This window comes from Saccostrea echinata, unplaced genomic scaffold (genome assembly GCF_033153115.1).
Source record: "Saccostrea echinata isolate AGI-Se365-2 ecotype Australia unplaced genomic scaffold, CSIRO_AGI_Sech_v1 ptg000036l, whole genome shotgun sequence".
Lineage (NCBI taxonomy): Eukaryota > Metazoa > Mollusca > Bivalvia > Ostreida > Ostreidae > Saccostrea > Saccostrea echinata.
This window is the reverse complement of record NW_026889785.1, coordinates 3,799,984-3,822,684: the sequence shown is the minus strand read 5'-3', so window position 1 is coordinate 3,822,684 and position 22,701 is coordinate 3,799,984. Positions and strand designations below refer to the sequence as shown.

At 35.0% G+C, this 22,701-nt stretch overlaps 1 protein-coding gene across 1 annotated transcript; it reads left to right on the top strand.

Moving 5' to 3' along the window:
- The first annotated feature begins 5,227 nt into the window (after positions 1-5,227).
- LOC133199858 (uncharacterized) lies at positions 5,228-21,201 on the top strand. The gene is made up of 5 exons (XM_061335679.1): positions 5,228-5,466; positions 7,395-7,465; positions 18,446-18,592; positions 19,339-19,401; positions 20,977-21,201. Exons 1-5 carry the CDS (start codon positions 5,228-5,230, stop codon positions 21,192-21,194), a joined length of 738 nt encoding a protein of 245 aa, XP_061191663.1. The 3' UTR covers positions 21,195-21,201.
- Positions 21,202-22,701: the final 1,500 nt, after the last annotated feature.

Below are 22,701 nucleotides of genomic sequence, written 5' to 3'. Positions count from 1 at the left end.
TACTCAGATTGCACGTAAACATTTTTTTAATGTGATAAGTGTTCATTAGGTTAGTGTACCCATCTTATCGCACATCGACAGTGTACATAATCTACTAATGTTGTCTAGTGAACTCGCTTTCGAGCGAATTAAGTATGTCGACGAAAACCTACATCAGTATAGAAAAGGTACTATTTACAAGATATGACTAAAAAGATTTTCTAGATCTATTTTACTTTTTATTTCATAAAACTTGCTTCAGTGATCTTTTGTGAATGACTGTTTGGATGAGACAAGTCATTTAAAATGGTGTGAAATAGCTAGGATTTCGTCAATTTAAAGGAAAATCAAACTCAGGATAATTATAGAATATTCTCATAGCAACACATACGAATACATGTAACTACAGAAAACGAGCGCGGTATTTTCTAAAAGGTGAACTGAACTTTAAAAAAAAAAATAGCTCCAGTAATTACAGAAAGCGCACGTGGTATTTTCTTGAAGGTGTATTGTATTTTTTTTTTTTTAAAATCGCTTCGGTAATCAAGTCGTAACATAGCAATTTAACTTTACACAGATGTAATTATAGAATATTAGCGTGACAACGCATGCGAATAATTACAGAAAACGCGCGCGCGGTCATCATCACGCGGTATTTCCTAAAAGGTTAACTGAACTTTAAAAAAAAAAATCGCTTCGGTAATTACAGAAAATGCGCGCGATATTTTCTTGAAGGTACATTGTACTAAAAAAAATCGCTTCGGTGATCAAGTTGTGCCATGGCAATTCAACTTTACAAAGGTGTAATTATAGAATATTAGCATGAAAACGCATTCGAATACTTACAGAAAACGCGCACAATATTTTCTAATTTAAAAAACCCGCCTCGGCTCTGTTTGTTTTGAACATATTTTGTTGATGAAGTCAAAAATTATTGGGAACAAGTTCTTGAAACTTACTAGTCCCTCTAGATCTCTTAAAAATTAATTACAAAACGTCATACAAGATATCAAACAATTACTTATATTAATTACCAAATGCCATGCTTGACAATAAACAATAGATATAACTTGTACAGTAGCTAATAAAATCTACAAGTTTCATCTGTAAATTTGTGAACAGTTGTAAAAATGTTTATATTAGTTTACAAAGGTAAAACATTATCACCACATAGTAACAATTTTGTGTCAAAATTAATCAAATTAAAAGTAAAAAGTCGATTTTCAACAACATGTATAACTTTTTGCTTGAAAAAATGTGTTTTTCTTTCTGTGCTAAACGAGTATACATTTGTATGTGTTCTTTTTTCCCCCTTATTTTTCATGCTGTTTATTGAGGCGCCTTAATGGGAAAAATAATATAATATACAATGTATTGAATAATTATAAAACATAAGGATAGAAACATATATGATTTTGTACTACCTCACGTGTAGAATGAATTATAGAATATTAGCGAAGAAACACATAACATTAAGATGCATTGAATAATTAAAGAAAACGCGCGCGCGGTCATAACACGGTATTTTTTAAAAGTTCAGAAAATGAGACCACGTTTTAAATTAAATTAAAACCAATTGAGATATTTGACCGGTTTTTTTTTATTTTGCACACAACCTCTTTTTTCAATTCACAAATGTATTGAAAATCCTAAAGCCCTCTCCCCCTCCCTGGAATATAAATAGGATGGATAAATCACTTACTTTAGAGGAAAAAGAAAACCTTCAAAAGACACGAGATGGCTGAAGCGTTCTTTACTTCAACGCCTTCAAGGACATTTGGAGATTTCTAGGAGTGGTTAGATTTAGTAAAGGAGTTTGAGGTGGTGTTTGATTCGGGGTAAGTTCGTCTTCTTAAAATTCATAACTCATTTAAAAATTACAAAGAACTGCGAACGATAGTTTTGTTCTCCGACTACCTCCAAGTCAATTTACAGCAGTTAATACAGTTGAATGAATTTTCATATTTCTTTAGATATTGACATGAATATTCATAAAACATTACTTAGTAGGGAAAACAAAGAGAAATAACTCTAATTTTTCTCGAAAAGTGTATTTAATCAATTACATTTGTTTAATTTCATGTGCGTATACCCAAAAGATTAAGGAACTTTTATCCATATCCAAGAATATTTTGAAATATGCTTAAGCGTTCAAGCGTGAAAACGCCGTCTACCCTCTATAAAAACAGCTGATAACAAAAGTAACTATTTAACACTTGTATCAAAATTATTAATCAATTACCATTGGCATTGAACCCTTCTTTGCATTAACCGGAGATTTTATGGTCAAATCACAATTAGTATTGAATTAAATGGATGTAAAATGTAGGCGGGGATCGAGAGTTAAGGTGTGTAGTTGTTCATTCGTTTTATTTCCAATCATTATAAATTTGCTATATTTTCTATTACCAAATATCTTTAAATTTCTGTTTAACTAGGAATTCCCCCAAAGACCTCCAACTGATTGACCCAAGATATGACGAGCCAGTAAAAAGGGGGGAAAAGAGAAAACTGAGCGAGTCAGAGGACTCAATAATTTTAACTCAAAGGTAAATTCTAAAGAAAACTCTCTCTCTCTCTCTCTCATTAATTTGCTTCAATTGTAAACCTTTTTTTTTTCAATTTGTATTCTTTTTTCTTTTTTTTTAAAAAGGAAAATGGCAAAACGGGGCTTCACACAACAGTCCAGTGAAGAGGATCCCCGCCTTATAACATTCAGGTATATTTTGTTTTCATAGGTTAAATGTATTAAAACTGTACATGTTCCACCTTTGATACGAAAAAATATAGAGTGATATAATAAATAAAACAGAAAAAAAGATTCTTCAATCATTAATTAGGGCCCCGCAAGGATTTGCGGGTGCCCTATAGTAATCACTCTGTCTGTCTGTCCGTCTGTCTGTCCGTCTGTCATTCTTCCGTCCACAAATTTTCTGTTTTTTTTCTAATAACTTTTTTTAGGGTTGACCAATTAAGTTCAAATTTGGTATGTTGGTTGAATAGGCAGTAAGACATATTTTGATGCTAAGTTTGGTTCTCTATGTCATCCGGTTTGGAGCTGGGGTGGTGGGGTAGATTCCTTAACTTTATATAAGAGTGAATCAGCAAAGAGAGATAACTGCTGAGAATGTTCCTATTGTAAACTATGAAAGGCTGCAATGAGTCTCTTGGGATTAATTAACTTTTCTCTTCAAGAAAATCCAAAGCATTTATCTTTATCTGTCACATTGAGATTAATTAACACCTCTGTCTGCAAATGAAGTTTGTTTTGAAGTTAAGGTCAATTCTGAATGATGTTTACATTCTCTGATATGTGGATTTGAATTATGTTCATACTTTATTTTGGTAAAATACACAATGAGTTATTTATGATTTTATTGAATTCTAAAAACAAGATATAGATAAAGATATCTTTTTTATAATTATTTTCTTTTTTTTTTCTTTTTTCTGCCTTATGTAAATTCAAGAATACTATTTATTTTAAGAGGTAATCAGATAATAACCTCATTCTATCATTGCTGAAAAAGTTCTTGTTGTAAATTTAGAAGAAAAGGTTGAGAGAGCAGTATAATTAATCCCCTGGGATTAATTATCTTGCTGGTCCCAGAAAAGTTTAGAGGGTTGTGTTTCTGTCACTTTAAGATTAATTAACACCTTTGTCTGCAACAGTTACTGATGTTTGTTTTGAAGTTAAGGTCAAGCCTGGGTGATATTTGCATTCACTGAAGACTGGCATTTTAGAAAACACATGCTTCATTCTTCTTGAAATATACATTTAATTGAGTTATTATAGATATGATGTTTTTACTGCCTTATGTAAATACAAGGATACTATTTACAGGCTGAAGGAATATTTAGCAGTTGCTGTTGCTTATTCTTCTTTATATATTTTTAAATTTTTTGTAATCAAGTAAAATTCTCATCCCGTAATCTACACCCTTATATTTCTACCACAGGCACTTGTTTCGGTAATAAATTTTTAACCCATAGTATAGTAATAACACAAGGTATCTAACTCCGAATTACACGGAGTACCCCCCTCCCCCAGAATCGCACTCATTTACACTTTCAGAGGAAATACACTGACGAACTGTTTATACCTATGTTTTCTAGGATAATTTATCTACACAACCATATATGGCATGCTTGTCTTTATTTTCTTTAGTCTCCGTAAACAGCGTCAAAACTCTGCTCGCCTTGTGGAAAAGTCGAATTCAACCATGAAATGGTATGTGCTAATCCCGCACAGAGATTTTGATTGGCTAAAAATCTGTTTCTAGAATTACATCGGATAAACATTGTAATGTTTTCAGGGAAAATCAGACGTAAACAAGTTCTACTTACTCATGCAATATTTAAACACTGGAATTGAATTTTTAAACCCACTCATTTTTTAATTTTGTTCTCTGTGCGGGATTAGCACATACCATTTCATGGTTAAATTCGACTTTTCCACATGGCGAGCAGAGTTTTGACGCTGTTTACGGAGACTAAAGAAAATAAAGACAAGCATGCCATATATGGTTGTGTAGATAAATTATCGTAGAAAACATAGGTATAAACAGTTTGTCAGTGTATTTCCTCTGAAAGTGTAAATGAGTGCGATTCTGGGGGAGGGGGGTACTCCGTGTAATTCGGAGTTAGATACCTTGTGTTATTACTATACTATGGGTTAAAAATTTATTACCGAAACAAGTGCCTGTGATTTCTACCCCTCGGCGGGGCCCTTGCTGACTGGTCAGATTTCTAGTTTGAAACAGATTCACGCTTGTTGGTAGACTTGAATAAATCAATCTTATTTTTTTTCTTTTATTTAGGAGAGTAGGTCTTGGTATGTTCGTTCGTTTAGATACTTTATGTTTCGTTCGTTCTTTTATTACAGACAGGAACACCCTAAAAAATATGAAGACCTGGAAAAGCGAGTTAGCACCAGGCTTCGGGGCCACCAACATATAAAAATCTCAGCTCAAATCTCAACCTCAAATCTTAGATTTATGCCTCACCTGAGATTTTCCTAAAACACCGTGCCACCAACATTTCTGAGATTCGTCTCACGTGAGCTGAGATTTGAGAAAAATCTCAAATTGTTTTTAAAGTTGTAAGCGGCCATGAACATAATAAATTCTACTTTCACTTTATTGTTTTCATTTGTTTTATTACGAAATATAAGATAGCATGTATATTTACATATTGATATCGTAACAATCAATGACGTCACATGTAGAGACCGTCTGCAATATTATCAAACATGGCATCAGACTACGAGATAGCTATGGAAATCGCTAATAACAATTATAACTGTTCAACTGGATCCGCACCCGCCTCTCTCTTGAAAAAAAGACCGAATTGGACTGAGCTGGAGAAAAAGATTCTGGTTGAAGAAATACATGCGATGGAGGGGGTACTGTTCGGAAAATTTAAGGGCGGATTCGGGGGGAAAGCAGCCAAAGAAAAGGCGTGGGCTGATGTGGCGGAGGCAGTGAATGGGTAATTCATCTTCGGACGAGTCACATGATCTCTAGAGTAAAAATAGCAACAAAATGGCGATTGCAGACTGCACGATCTTCTGGAAGTGGAACTTAAAACAGATAAGTTGATATATAGCCTATTTTAATAGACGTATATACGAACAATTACAAATAAGTACCCACGATATGATTATCAAAGAAAAGATAGCAGGTAAAATGTGCCTGAAATGCCACAAGTTTGAGCAAATTGAAATTTTTCACTGTTTTTCATCGCCATGTTGCCCTTAGTAATATCCCACTTTACCTCCAAGTGGTGTTAAATAATTATATATCTATAGTATTATGTTTCCATTTTACGCCGAGTGTTTTAGATATTAGTTACATACAGCCAAGACTGTATAAATTGAAAAAAAGAATGTCCTTTTTTCATTCCTAAGGTCACTGAATTGAAGGTAGTAAGTAAGTAGGTAAGTAATGTATTTATTTCTAATTTTTGAACTAATATCAGTGATGATGATAGTAGTACACACAACTTTCATACAAATTAACTTGAAAGGAAGAAAAATAAAATAATAGTAATGATATGTTTAAAGCTCAATAATTGTGACTGTGAGCTCTGACTCTGACACATTCACATGTTCAGAATTATAAACTAATTACCACATTTAAAAAATCAATGTTAATCTTTTATATTTACATTTTACATGTATTTTGCTTATAAGGTATGTGGTAAGCTACAGCTTTCAAAGCACTATATGACATGGAAAGTGGGCTGGGTCAAAAGGTTAAAGTATGCATTTTATTTTGATGTCGCAAACGTTGAATGAATGCGGGTGGTTACGTTCCGATTACTTGTTCGACCCGCGTGGTTTCGACACCAATCCATGTTCGACCCGAGTGGTTTCGTTCCAAAGCAATTAATTAACAATTATTTGCTTTTAATTAACAATTATTTGCTTCGGAACGAAATTAATTAACACTTTCAAAAGTTTTACATTTTATTTTTTCGTCTACAGTGCATATGTGATGACGGTACATTTGAAGCAGTATTTGATTAATTTTTATGGAAAACTGTTCAAATATAATTCATTACTAAATCAAATTATAACATCCATGCTCCGCGATAGTAGAAAAAAAATGTTAGGAAGCCATCTGACTACACATAAGGAAACAACGACACTTACATTTCTGAAGCCATGCAATATACAGCTACCGAATATCCATTTGTTTACCGCACAGTGTGTACCCCTGTACTCAGGTACTGACATGTAGGGATATATATCTATCTAGAGTAGGTCGAAACCACTTGGGTCGTAACCACGCGGGTCGAACACAGAATCGGAACGTAACCACCCGATACCCGTTGAATGCCTTGGAAGTGCAACATCATAAGCGAAAATCAAAATTCACTCACACATTTAATAGAAGCTGTTGCACTCTTCCATTAATTGTAACTTACCTGAAGGATAATACAAGGATTTTGAAGTATAAATTACATAAAATTTCACTGTCAAGGCAAAGAATGTAAATATAAGCATTGAAGCATTACTCAATTTGTTTGCACACACTGTGCAGTTGCAGTTATGAGACTAACTTTCAAAACATAATGATTCAATGCTTAATTAATTCATGACTATCTGTGAGATTGGTAAGATTTGTCTTGATGTAGGAAGCATGTACTCATGACTTTCATAAATCCTAAAATTCTGATAATAATTCAAGGAGTATGTAAGTTAGAATAATCTAACTGTGTCTCGAGACAGGCCCTCACATTTATCATTTTTATGATCATTGAAAATTCTCTCTAAGGAGTATGCAAAGAATTACCATTATAATTTATGTTTAATCTTTTTGTACAGTTTTATAGTAAGTTAGCACATCATTATGCTTTGTCTTTGATTTCAGAGACATAAAAACCATAACATTTTTTTTTGGTTCGATTTTCAGAGGTAGTGGTTCAGGAAACTCAAGGACTGGGGTAGAAGCCCCAAAACAGTACAGCAATTTGAAGCAGAGAGGTTTTTACTTCTAACTTTACTTTCTTGCTTACATCATGTACATCTTTCAGGATAGAGTAGGAACACAATTAATATAAATTAAAAAGTCAGAAGCACATCAGGGTTTGACATTAACTTTTATGAGCACTAGACCAGTCGGGCTACTTCCCATAATTTTTACTAGCCCTGACCATAAAATCACTAGCCCTGACCAAACTTGAAATTTTACTTTTTATAACCTGCTAATTATTATGGGGAAAAAAATTGGAAAGCATACTTTAATAAAGATATCGTCTCTTGCACCTGTTAAGATATATTTCGACAGACTGTTCCATAGGACGCAGGCCATTGAGTCGGGATAAGCAGGACATGCAAATATTATAAGCCTTACAGAACACTCAACAAACTTTAATAAAATAATTACCCTATATATAAATAAATTAAAGAATATATTATACATATTTGTAATAGTGTTGGATTTGTTTAAAATAAAGTAACAGAACTTGCCAGAATATATTTTTTAACTTTTATTTAAATTTGTTATTCAAAACCTAGATCCACCCCTTAGTTCTCCCTTACCTGTACATACTTATATATTACCTAAGGGCATTGGTCAGGTGTTTTGGAAGTGGTTATTGTTATTTTTGGTTTTTATTGGTTATTAATTTGAAAGGTCTGATTCTATTGGTTTTATTGACTGGGTTGGAGTTTTCCCGCTTTATTCTGAGTATTCTTTGTTCAGAGGTTGATTTGACCAGACTATATATATATTAAAAAAAGACATTCTTGACTTTGGACAGATTTCCATTTCTGGTAAGTTACTAATATTATTTCATATTTTAAATGTTCATCCTATAGTATGCAAAAGCCATTTCCATTTGCACTTACTAAAGTGAATGAATGAATTTGAAAGAAAGTTATTTTATGATGTATATTTATTATTGATTACAAGATCAATATTAAGTATTTAACAGAAGTAATTTGATGTTAATCAGATTATATGTTTTTATGATGATCAAAGATATATTTGATGATATTGTTCAAAGTGAGCAATTGATATATTTTTAAAGGGATAATATTTTTAAATAAATTGTATTAAATTACAGATCACCATTCATGTAGATACTTCTATATTAACAATTTGTGGGAAAGCCTATTCCCATAGAATGGTGAGATTTAGATTTATATGTTTTTAATCTTGAATATATTTTTTATGAATATTATGGGAGTAATTAATATGTAAAGATTTATATATTCAAGAGTTATCTCCCTTTGATGACAGTGTAAATATTATAAATGATGATAATCTAATTATTATCTTCATGTACATGTAAAATAATGAACATTGTGTGTGATAATTATTTACATTATATTTATTGTTGTTTTATGATATTTACAGGGCTTACACAATACAACACAATATATATAATCACTACACTGTGCAATAAATCTGATGAACCCTGACAGGAGTGTTGTGTTATATACTTCCATAGTGATACCCCTGTTACATTTTGGCGCCCTACGTGGGGCACAGTGGCTTTGGGTGCAGACTGGAGACGAGTGTATGGTGTGTGGTACGTTTACGGGTCCATGGAGATCGTCAGGCCGTCAGTGACGCATGAACTTACCTGTGATGACTGTGTTTATCCACCCAAGTTACAAACTTTGATCCGTGCCTAACAAGTGACATTCTGAAGGATCATCAGTGACACCGGTGTAGTGCATTTGAGACTGCATGCAATAATTTAATCTGTGATATTTATCTTTACCAGCTGGTGAGTTACATGCATGTTTATAAACTGTAGATTTAACTTGGTGCACCGTTAGAGTTGATTTTGTATATATATTTTTTTCTTTGTAAAGAAATTAATATTCACGATCGATCAGTGGTGTAAATTTTTTTGAATAGCCTACATTTAGCTAGCTAGTAATATTTTTATAGATCAAACTTGATCATTGTCTGTCTGTTCTGTCCGTCATAACTGGGTTTGTTAGTATTTTTTTTGTTGTGCACATATTGGTATTAGAACTTTAAGATGTAAGAAGAACTACAGTGAGAGTGAGAGCATGGGTAAGTTGTGTAATTACCAGTGCACATATTTCCCTCATTCCATTCCCAGTGTGAATTAGTGGTTAATTGCTATTTCTTTCATCTGACATTTTACAGACGAGACAGTAAGACTGCAACCGTTGAATTTACTAGTTGTATTGGTCGTATTCAAGTCAGTTGATCTGAGTTTGTCGTGATATTTTGTGAGGTCATTGTTGCTTCAGTGTTATCAGTGATTTTGTAATTGTCTGGAAGTTTACCCCAAACACCCTATTACCCAAATCCCATTACCTTTGCATTGTACATATTATTTATTTTTTACAGCAGAGTTTGTATAATTTCATTCGTATCAATTTAGATCGGGTTCGGTTTCATATCCGCATTTCAGTCGAGTTCGGTTTTGTTTTGCGAATTCCGTTCGAGCTCGAAATCCGTTTCATTCATAAACCGGAAGTTTACAAAACGTGATTCGGTAATTCTTGATTTTTTTGTTTTCAGCACTTAAATTTTGTTTTAAAACTTTAACAACAATCTTTGCATTCAGTTTTTGTGTTCTTGTGTTGTTATCTCAAAGATTCCTACGTCTCAGGTAAATATTTCTGCTTAAAACCTTGTGTTTATTTGATTATTTGCACTTCATTTCTTCAACATAAAATCAGCTGATTTTGATCGACAAGTAAGTTCATATGATATTGACAAAATTATCTGTTTGTTTTCAGTATTGATTCGTTGATACTTTTGATTTGTTTTTGAATTGATTCACGCTTACCAAACTTGCTTATTACAGTGCAAAGAGTTAAAAGTTATCTTTATTGCAGGTTGTAAATAGCATTTGGTGTTTCAGCCATAAGATAAAATATTTTGAGTGCATTTATTGACCGGAAGTGCAACACTTAGCGGAAGTGCATCCTACTTTCATTTTCTATTTATATTTTGACATTGTTTATACTTTCCCAAAGATTATTAGTTCATTCTGAACTACCCTCCTGGAATTATTTGCAATTTTATGTCACCATGAGATAAATTACAGGTACAAACAGTTGCTTTATTTTAAATATTGTGTATTATTCTGCAGCATTGTAAATATTGTGTACTATTATTTGTGTTACCATACAATTATTCAACAATCATGTCTGAAGAAGCTGCGATGACAAAGGAGGAGGTGAAGAACATGCTTATTGCCTGGAGGGCAATGAAGTTGAAGCCTAAGGCTGATACTCCACAGGACTTCATAGACTGGATGACCTCTACATTTATTAAGGAAGAACCTACAGAGACAACTGAATCTCCAAGCACAACAGCTTCCAGTAACACAGCTCAACCTCCACCATCTTCTGGGAAACCTATGCCTTACACTCCGTTCCCACGGATATCGACTTTCTCAGGAGATAGTAAGAGTGATGTTACTTATGATGTTTGGAAGTATGAAGTAGAATGTCTCATCAATGAATCATATCATCCAGACACTATCCATCATGCCATTAGACGTTCGTTGAAGGGAGAAGTGAGTCGTGTGATAGTGCATCTTGGACCAGGGGCATCTACTCAAAGTATCATCAAGAAACTAGATAGCATCTATGGTACTGTAGCTGAGAAAGAGGACATACTGTCCGAGTTCTATAGTGCTAGACAAAAAGATGATGAGGAATGTGCAAGATGGAGTTGCAGATTAGAGGACATTTTAAGCAAAGCCATACAGAAAGGACTTATTGCACAGTCACAGTCCAATGAGATGCTACGGACAATGTTCTTCAAAGGATTAAGGCCATCACTGAAAGATATTTGTGGTCATCTCTTTGACAAAACTCTCAACTTTGATGAGCTCAGATCAGCAGTGAGGAAAGTAGAGATGGAGCATCAACCTCAAATCAAAGAGAAGAAATCAGCGACTGCAAAAGCTGCAACACCTGCTGAACACTCTACTGATAGACTCGATGATCTTGAGGCAAAGATTAATCAACTGACCACTGCAATGCGAGGATTTAAGGATCGTCAGTACACTTACAACAGACGATTACCACAAACATTCAGTGCACCTAGACCATCCTATCAAAGAGGTAGACAAGATAGAGTTTATAGAGGAGGATACAAACAGAATCCTAGGATACCTCCGCCTCAGGTCACACATGATGATGTGCAGGAACCTCAGAGATATAGGAGGAAGGAACCACCTACTTGCTATAGATGTGGACAAGTTGGACACATTGCAATCGGATGCAGGGTAATGGTGGATCACAGACGCCAGACTTTAAACTACAACAAGTCAACCCCTGGGGACGAGGAGTTGGCTCGAGGACCAAGAGTTCCAGAACGGAAATTATAGGAAAACCAAATGAGATTACAGTTGCCATCAACGACATTCATTGTACCGCTCTTCTAGATACTGGTGCTACTGTATCTACCATAAGCCAGTCATTTTATGATCAATACCTTCAAGATGTAGAGTTACATCCCATTGAAGAGGCTATTAATATAGAATGTGCTGATGGACAACTGATGCCATATAGTGGTTATGTGTGTGTCAACTTAACACCATTTGGTATTCCAACATTGGACAGACTCCAGGATTGTTTATTCCTTGTTGTTCCAAATAGCAACTACAATATGCATGTTCCTGTGCTTATTGGAACCAACATAATCCAGAGTCTTATAGATGTCACAAAGGAGGAATATGGATCCAGATTTCTTCAAGAAGCAGCTTTAACGACACCCTGGTACTTAGCCTTCCGCTGTATTGCTATTAGAGAGAAGGAATTAAGTAGGAATGGGTATTCACTAGGCTTAGTGAAAAGTGCAGAGACATCCAGAGTGATCATTCCTCCAAACAGCAACATTACCATTAATGGGTACATTGACAAGAAGATTCCTTACCACAGATGTATTGTTATGATGCATGAATCTAACAAATCCTGTATTCCAAGTGATGTTGACATTGAGGCAACTCTCCATCCTTATCTGTTTGAGGATCATCAGATAATGCCAGTAACCATCAACAACGTCACAACTAGAACCATCTCAGTTTCACCAAAGAGCATCATTTGTGAGATTCAGCCTGTAGAAATACAGGATACAGGACCAACATCGAGTGAATCTTCATCAGTGTCACCAGAATTAGAAGACATTATATCCAAAATTCACTTGCCAGAGGATATATCAGATGAAGAACAGCAAGCATTCAGAGAATTAGTGGAGTCATACCAGGATATATTTTCAACAGGTGCCACAGATATTGGAACAACAGACAAAGTGAAACACAGAATTGAACTTGCTGACTCAACACCATTTAAGCAAAAGTATCGACGAATTCCACCTGCTATGATAGATGAAGTCCGGTCACATATTAAAGAGTTGTTGGCAGCAGGAATTATTAGACCTTCACACTCACCTTTCTCCTCCAATGTCGTACTGGTCAGGAAGAGTGATGGATCTCTACGACTCTGCATAGAGTATCGACAGTTGAACTCCAGAACTGTAAAAGACAACTATGCCTTGCCCAGAATTGAGGAGATACTGGACTCACTATCAGGAAACACCTATTTCAGTGTTCTCGATATGAAATCAGGATACCACCAAATAGAAATCGAAGAGCGGCATAAAGAACGAACTGCATTTACTGTGGGCCCTCTTGGATTTTATGAGTTTAATAAAATGAGTTTTGGCTTAGCTAACGCACCTGCAACTTACCAACGTCTACAAGAGCAATGCTTAGGTGATTTACATCTTAAAATTTGTTTTATATATTTAGACGACTTGATTATTTTTTCAAAATCTTTCAGGGAACATATTAACAGATTGCAGCAAGTATTCCAGCGTATCAGAGAATATGGGCTTAAACTTTCTCCCAAGAAGTGTTCACTCTTCAAGAAGAAAGTTAGATATGTCGGACACATCGTGTCTGAAGATGGGGTTGAGCCAGACCCAGACAAGTTGTTGAAAGTCAAAAACTGGCCAGTTCCAACAAATGCAGAAGAAGTTAGGCAATTTTTAGGCTTTGCGGGTTATTACCGTAAATTTATACAGGACTTTGCAAAAATTGCCAGACCATTAATTGACATTATGGCTTTTGGAAAGAAGTCTAGAGGAAAGCAGAAACCAGACCCAAAATGGAAATGGGAACAAGAACAACAGAAGGCTTTTACTTTACTTAAGGACGAGCTTACTTCACCATCTGTTCTAGGTTATCCAGATTTCACCAAACCATTTAAGTTACACACGGATGCTTGCCAGACAGGTCTTGGTGCAGTATTATATCAAGAACAGGAAGGAAAAGATAGAGTCATTGCATACGCAAGCAGAGGATTGAGCAAGTCTGAGAAGAACTATCCAACTCACAAGCTTGAATTTTTGGCATTGAAGTGGGCGATTACTGAAAAATTTTCCGACTATCTACAAGGAAAGGAATTTACTGTCTACACTGACAACAACCCACTTACCTATGTTCTTAGTACTGCAAAATTAGATTCTACTGGACATCGTTGGATTTCTGCTTTGGCCTCCTTCAACTTCAAAATTTTATACAGACCGGGAAAATCAAACACAGATGCGGATAGACTTTCCAGACTCGACAACACAGAAACCATTGACAACGACTCTATTAAAGCTATATGCCAAATTGGACAGCCATATGCAGAGACTTTAGCCATAGATGATGCTATTTGCCAGCTTATGCAGCCAAGTTTAGAAATAGCAGATCATTTGGACATATCAGCTATTCAAGATAAAGACCCTACTGTTTCTTTCTGGAAAACCCAAGTGGAATTAGGAACCAGACCAGATAGAGATTCTTTGAACACTGAAAATGACTTAATTTTCTACAGGAATTTTTCCAAATTCAAAGTCAAAGAAAACATCCTATTGAGAGAAGTGAAAACAGAAGATAGCACCATCCATCAATCTGTCATTCCCATGTCAACCATTCCAACTGTATTACATCACCTGCACAATAAGATGGGACATTTGGGCAGAGACAAGACTATTTCATTAGTGCGACGACGATTTTATTGGCCAAAGATGCAGAAAGATATCATCGATTGGATTGATTGCTGTGAAAGATGTATAAAGACTAAGACAAGTGACCAGAGAGCTGAATTAGTTAACATCCAAACTTCCCAGCCACTGGAACTTGTATGCATGGATTTCCTAACATTAGAACCAGCAAAGGGAGGAGTACAAAACATCTTAGTCATTACAGACCATTTTACCCATTTCGCTGTGGCAATACCAACTAGAAATCAGATAGCCAAAACAACTGCTGAAGCTATCTTCAATCATTTCATTTTACATTACGGAATTCCAGAAAAACTACATTCGGATCAAGAAACAAATTTCTGCAGCAACATCATTAAAGAATTATGTACTCTTTTAGGAATTTCCAAATCAAGAACAACCCCCTACCATCCGATGGGTAATGGTATAACAGAACGCTTTAACAGAACTCTTCTTTCCATGCTGAGAACTTTAGAAAACTCCCAAAAGCCTGATTGGAAAAGTCACATCAATTCCTTGGTTCACGCATACAATGCCACAACAAATGATTCAACAGGATTCTCGCCATTTTACTTAATGTTTGGGAGAGAGCCTAAATTACCAGTTGATATCATCTTTGGATTTCCACAGCAGCAAGATGAAGAAAAATGCAATACTAAATACATTAACAGATTAAAAGAACGACTACAAGATGCATATAAACTAGCTAATACAGCAATCAAGCATTCCCAACAAAGGCAGAAGGAAAACTACAACTTAAGGGCAAGAGCGGCTACTGTACAGGTCGGAGACAGAGTATTGGTGAAAATTGTATCATACGATGGAAAGCATAAGATTGCTGACAAGTGGGAAGATGAGCCTTATGTAGTCGTTGCTCAATCTAATAAAGACATACCTGTTTACAAAGTTCGACGAGAGGACGGTGAAGGAAGATGTAAAGTTCTACATAGAAATTTATTGCTTCCAATAGGTTCTAAATTACAGAAGTATACACCTCCTCCATCAAAACCACCAAGATGTAGAAGGAAGGCAACAAAAAGAGAAGTATCAAAAGAAACAAGTTCTAATGATGGTACCCATTCAGATTCAGATAGCGAATTTTCTTTTATAGGTTACCCTATAATGCAGTCAGAAAATTCATATCAAGACATCCCCAGTCAAGATGGTGACGACTATTCCTTGGCTGAGGAAGCTTCGGTTATGACTTCAGGGGAGGACGCTCTCCACCAGGATGAGCCTGGGAATCATGCTGAAGAGGATGAAGAGCATAATGATGTTGATGATGAAGATGTTGATGATGATATGCCCTCAAATGCTAATGATACTGTTCAACAGGAGCCTTCTACACAAGATACCCAAGTACCAGTACCAGCACCAAGGAGATCAACTAGAAACAAAAGTAAACCACCTTGGACAAAGGACTTTGTGATGATGAGCCAGACACAGCCAGACTGGTTACAGAGAGCCAATTTTATCAAGAGTTTGATGGAACAAGGAACTTTAGAGAGTGTTGACTCCAGTGTTTGCCAGTTAGCCTTGTTAAATCTTGTGTCTGCATCATCTAAATAATGTTTTAATTGTATATTATGTATTTTTATGCTTTATATTTCAGGATTATAGTTTCCCATTTGAATGACGTGGACGTCATTACGCGACCGGGGGGAGATTGTAATAGTGTTGGATTTGTTTAAAATAAAGTAACAGAACTTGCCAGAATATATTTTTTAACTTTTATTTAAATTTGTTATTCAAAACCTAGATCCACCCCTTAGTTCTCCCTTACCTGTACATACTTATATATTACCTAAGGGCATTGGTCAGGTGTTTTGGAAGTGGTTATTGTTATTTTGGTTTTTATTGGTTATTAATTTGAAAGGTCTGATTCTATTGGTTTTATTGACTGGGTTGGAGTTTTCCCGCTTTATTCTGAGTATTCTTTGTTCAGAGGTTGATTTGACCAGACTATATATATATTAAAAAAAGACATTCTTGACTTTGGACAGATTTCCATTTCTGGTAAGTTACTAATATTATTTCATATTTTAAATGTTCATCCTATAGTATGCAAAAGCCATTTCCATTTGCACTTACTAAAGTGAATGAATGAATTTGAAAGAAAGTTATTTTATGATGTATATTTATTATTGATTACAAGATCAATATTAAGTATTTAACAGAAGTAATTTGATGTTAATCAGATTATATGTTTTTATGATGATCAAAGGTATATTTGATTATATTGTTCAAAGTGAGCAATTGATATATTTTTAAAGGGATAATATTTTTAAATAAATTGTATTAAATTACAGATCACCATTCATGTAGATACTTCTATATTAACAATTTGTGGGAAAGCCTATTCCCATAGAATGGTGAGATTTAGATTTATATGTTTTTAATCTGGAATATATTTTTTATGAATATTATGGGAGTAATTAATATGTAAAGATTTATATATTCAAGAGTTATCTCCCTTTGATGACAGTGTAAATATTATAAATGATGATAATCTAATTATTATCTTCATGTACATGTAAAATCATGAACATTGTGTGTGATAATTATTTACATTATATTTATTGTTGTTTTATGATATTTACAGGGCTTACACAATACAACACAATATATATAATCACTCCACTGTGCAATAAATCTGATGAACCCTGACAGGAGTGTTGTGTTATATACTTCCATAGTGATACCCCTGTTACATATTATACATCAATAACTATTCATTCCAATTTACACTGAACGAAGCTAGTTTCGATTACAGCCGAATTAAAAATAGCAATTGTGTCTGCGGGAAAATTTTCTTCTACAGAGTGATGGCTGTGTTTACAATCAGACAAATAAGATTAAAAATTAGAATATTTATTTGAAAGACTGAAATGAGGGTTAACTTTATTTCATCCACACGACCAGTCGGTCTAGATCACGAACATTTTACACGACCGGACCACTCATTTACCAGACTGGGTCGGTCGGACGTGCCTTAGTGTCAAACCCTGCACTTGTAAATTTTTTCAAGGAATTATTTTAAGTACACATATAAACTATCTTATGATGATGTAAAATTTTTTTCTAATTTTCTCTGCAGTGTGCACAAAAAGCACTTTCATTATTCCCAAACACTAGTAAAAATTTAGACGGGCTAGTAAATGTAGGTTGGCACAAAGGTGATTGGACTTAGGCTAAATATTTAGCCAAATTTTCCATTTCTATATCATATAATGTACGATTATGGTGCACCGGACTGCATTCATGTTTTAAATTAAAACAAAAACACTTACATTCCAGGATCAAATAACTGCATAAATGCTGTTATGTCATGTGACAATGAAATGACAGAACAATTAAGGATAGTAGAAATTTGATTTTTGAAAATAAATTTGAGCCTTCAGATTAAATCTACAGTTATATGTATCAGGCTAGTACTGATAAAAATATTGGAGGGTAATCATTTGACAGTCATGTAGACTTTACATTTGTAGAATTGCCTTAGTATTTTATTCAGAGCTTGGCAATATAGATTCCGGTAAACAAAGTTTACATTCAAAAATACACACATTCACAGTATAAACTCGAAGTCAACACAGTTGTATGTTCGGAAACTTCATGCTAGGATGTTGGAATTACCTACTTACATATGTAGACTATAAATCTGATACAATTGCAAGTTTGGATTTACAAACTTGCATGTCTGGATTTTTTAACAGGATTACCCTCCATATAAAAAGGGATTCAAGCTAGTAAAATTTTTGCCATTACTAGACCGACTGGGCAAGTGCTTAAAAAGTTTGTGGTGCACAATGTATCAAGAAGAAATTGAATTCAATATGTTCTTTGTTCACATTTATAGTAAAGTAAACATTTTTTTAAACACTTTTAAAGCATGTATTCTGTATATGTATTCAATATAACAATTGTCTATTAAAAAATATCATTAAACTGTAAAATAATTTTAGCCAAAGGAAAGTTGTCAGAGATGAAGAGGCCTAAGACAGGTGGTGGTCCAAAGCCCCCAAGTCCATCTCCTGCAGAAAAATCCATCTTGGATAACTTGGAGGGTAGACCTTCATTGGAAGGTATATCTGGAGGGATAGATACAGCTGGTAATAGACACTTAACACTTTTAATAATTAAAAGTAACTGACAAACAACACCTTTGCAATGTATCTCTGTATTATGATTAGTAAATGTATTAAGTCACAGTTTTCAGCAAATTCAAATTTGTGGCAACTGCATGTACATGAATGTAACTTTAAAAGATTTTTAACTTGTGCATTAGATTTAGTCAACGAGCAGTGTTGTTGAAACAATCATTTACCATACTTTACTATACATAAAATATCAGATAGTAGACATTAGGGAAGGTAATTGAATATGAAATTGCCAATATGTTAACTGCAAGACATTATTTCAATTTTAATAGGAAAAACAAGATGTGTTTGTGAAACACTATGCCCCCAATGGTAACACATTTCTGGATTTGGACGTAGAGTACAGTGCAATAGTTATGGCCAATGTTAAAGTTCTTCAAATGTAGGTCAAAGGTCACAGTTGAGGTCACATGATCAAAAATTTCTGTACCAATGGAAAGGTCTTGTCATAATGAACACTCATGTCAAATATTAAAGCCTTACCCTTGACAGCGCAATAGTTATGGACTAAGTTAAAGCTGACAACAGACAGACAGACAAACATACAGCTAAACAAACCGACAAACAGGGCAAAATCTATATAATCCCCAAAAATCATAAAAAAAATCACAAAAGTTGCTACACAAGTTCATTCTGCATTTACATCATAATCAAAACTAAGTCTGAACGATCTCTAATTTACAATGTTTGTTTAATAGATCTGTTGCCAACCCAGCCTTCCACCTCCTCAGATATGCCTGAAAAGAAAAAAGATGTCAGAGGTACTATAAATGTTTGATAATAAAAAAGCAATGGCCCTTATGGTAGTTGCGTAATATCTATTCTGTGTGCTATCTCAGTATTCACATAATTTTTATGCCCCTACCAAAAAATGGCCAGATATACAGTATTATACATTTGTTCACTGGGTTCGAGGGTAACATGCGTTTTGTCAGATCCAAGAACCAAACTGTTGCCTGAGGCAAACAGTTTGATTCGAGAGGCCAACAAAACCCATTTTGCCTGAGAACACAGTCAGTAAATGTTATGTTGTACCTTTTACTTTTTAGCTCACCTGAGCTGAAGGCTCAAGTGTGCTTTTCTGTTCACATTTTGTCCAGCGTCCGTCTGTCTGTCTGTAAACACTTTACATTTTCAACTTCTTCCCAAGAAACACTGGACCAGTTTCATCCAAACATGCCACAAAGTATCCGTGGGTGAAGGGGATTCAAGTTTGTTCAGATGAAGGGCCACACCCTCTTCCAAAGGGAGATGATTACAAATTAGTGAAAAATTAATGGCATCTTTGAAAAATCTTCTTCTCAAGAACCACTGGGCAAGGAAAGATGAAACTCATGTCGAATCATCCTCAGATAGTGTCAATTCAACTTTGTTCAAATCCTGACCCCGGGGCTAGGGTGGCGCAATGATGAAAATTCAAACGGATAGGAAAAAAGCCACAGTTAGTCAAAGAAATATATAAGCATCCATAGTTAGTGTAGATTCAGCTCAAGTTTGTTTCAAATCATACCCCCCCCCCCCTTTTAGGGGTAGGTCATGACCACTTAACCTTTTCAATGCTGAACTGATTTTAGCTATTTTCTAGCCACAGTGCACAGGTGAGTGATGTGACCCATGGGCCTCTTGTTATTTTGAAATATCATGATGTAAATTTCGTTTACTCGCACTGCAGTTCTGTCGAACTCCAACAATTGCAAATAAGATATAGCTGACCCTGCCCTCTCTGTGACGTCAGAGGTTCAACATCTCATCGACAGGTCAAACATCTCACTCTGCGGTTAAACATCGATTTGTTATGCCCGCTCAGTAAAACACAGGAGATGTTAGACTTTTTTTTAGTATAGAATTATATAGGACACAATTTTTAAAAATATAACAAAACCCATTTCTGTTGTCATTCTGTCATATTTAGTTTTCTGGATTATTTAATGCTATGCAAAAAGTAATAAGCTGATTTATGATTTATTTCTTCATATTGATGACTTAAAATCAAGTTAAGTTTCAAGTCAGTTGACTTCCATAGAATCTTTCTTACATAGTGCCATTGGTCATCTCATGTTGAATAGTTTACACCTATTTACTGACAAAGAGAACAAAAGCAAGTTTATTGTCCCTTGAGAAATAGTTGCTGTTGATTTGGAACAATAAAATTGCTATTGTTAATTATTTAGTCAACTGAGTCACTAAGGTGACCTATTTCTATCTTTTTGTGAACTTGAGCAATTATATTTAAAACTGGAGTGATAAGATGTGAATTTGAGACCTCAAGGTCCTGTATGTTCAGATTAAAAAGAGAAAGAATTCTATCATTTTCAGTAGTTTTCTTGTTTTATCAGATTCTGGTAAGTCATCAAAGAGGAGAATGACAATTCAGGATTTGGAAGAAAGGAACCTCTGTCTTGAAAATGATAAATTACAAGAAGAAATCAAGAAGATCAAAGATGAAAGACAGCTTATCCAATCACAGAAATCTTATTATGATTTAAAATTTCAAATATTGGTTAATTCAAATCCAGAGGTTGTAGCTCAAATGTTAAAAAGTAATGAAATTTAAAAGTTTGTTAATGGTTAATCAGTAGTGTAGGGATATAAATGCATTTCTGGTGCTGCATGATGAAATATTGTAGTTACCATATAAAATTTTTAGGTCACCCAAGTTACTCAGAAGCCTTTTTATGCCCCGCCATGAATATGGCCGGGGCATATAGTGTTTGTCATGTCCGTCTTCTGTCCTTCCGTCTGTCTTTTCGTCACGCTTTGCATTTAGCTCTGTTCAAAGCTCAGTTACAAAGAAACTATCCACGATTTTTTTGTCAAACTTAATATGCTGATACATACTGATGAGAGCTATTCAACAGCATCAATATTTTTTTACCTTTACCTTTCCTTTGACCTTGACCTCACTTTTTAGGTCACCTGAGTCACTCAGGTGACCTATTGCTATCTGTTTTTGTCTGTCGTCGTTCATCGTACGTCGTTCGTCGTCAATCGGTCGTAAACTTTTGAACATTTTTAGCTTCTTCTCTGGAACCACTGAACCAATTTCAACCAATTTTGGCATATAGCATCTATGGGTGAAGGGGAGTAAAAATTGTGAAATTCATGGCCCCTGTCCCCCTGGGGCCTGAGGGGTGGGGCTAAAACCACCAAAATTAATGCAATCTTTAAAAATCTTCTTCTTTACTCCTGGACATCAAGCAGTCAAACTGTTGGCATGATTGTAATAAACATTGAGCCCTCTACCAAAATTGTAAAATTCATGGCCCCAGGGTCAGGGGTTCTGGTGCTAGGGCGGGGTTCTAATGATCATATAGTGAAAATGCATTAATTCTTTAAAAGTCTTCTCCTCTGCCCCTGGGTATTAAGCCGATGAATTAAGTACATAGTTATGATGAGCAAGGGTGCCTCTTTCAAAATTGTGAATTTCATGGCCCCTGGGTCAGGGGTTCTGGTGTTAGGGTGGGGCTCTAATGAATATATAGTGAAAATGCATTAATTCTTTGAAAATCTTCTCCTCTGCTCCTGGGTATTAAGCCGATGAATTAAGTACATAGTTATGATGAGCAAGAGTGCCTCTTCCAAAATTGTGAATTTCATGGCCCCTGGGTCAGGGGTTCTGGTGTTAGGGTGGAGCTCTAATGAATATATAGTGAAAATGCAAGAATTCTTTGAAAATCTTCTCCTCTGCTCCTGGGTATTAAGCCGATGAATTAAGTACAATGTACATAGTTATGATGAGCAAGAGTGCCTCTTCCAAAATTGTGAATTTCATGGCCCCTGGGTCAGGGGTTCTGGTGTTAGGGTGGGGCTCTAATGAATATATAGTGAAAATGCAAGAATTCTTTGAAAATCTTCTCCTCTGCTCCTGGGTATTAAGCCGATGAATTAAGTACAATGTACATAGTTATGATTAGCAAGAGTGCCTGTTCCAAAATTGTGAATTTCATGGCCCCTGGGTCAGGGGTTCTGGTGTTAGGGTGGGGCTCTAATGAATATATAGTGAAAATGCATTAATTCTTTGAAAATCTTCTCCTCTGCTCCTGGGTATTAAGCCGATGAAT

Excerpts from the sequence above, each read along its gene's own strand:
- LOC133199858 (XM_061335679.1), top strand. The coding sequence starts at position 5,228 with ATGGCATCAGACTACGAGATAGCTATGGAAATCGCTAATAACAATTAT. Across the intron at positions 7,466-18,445 it reads CAGCAATTTGAAGCAGAGAG|CCAAAGGAAAGTTGTCAGAG; the intron begins GTTTTTACTTCT and ends AAATAATTTTAG. Across the intron at positions 18,593-19,338 it reads TGGAGGGATAGATACAGCTG|ATCTGTTGCCAACCCAGCCT; the intron begins GTAATAGACACT and ends TTTGTTTAATAG.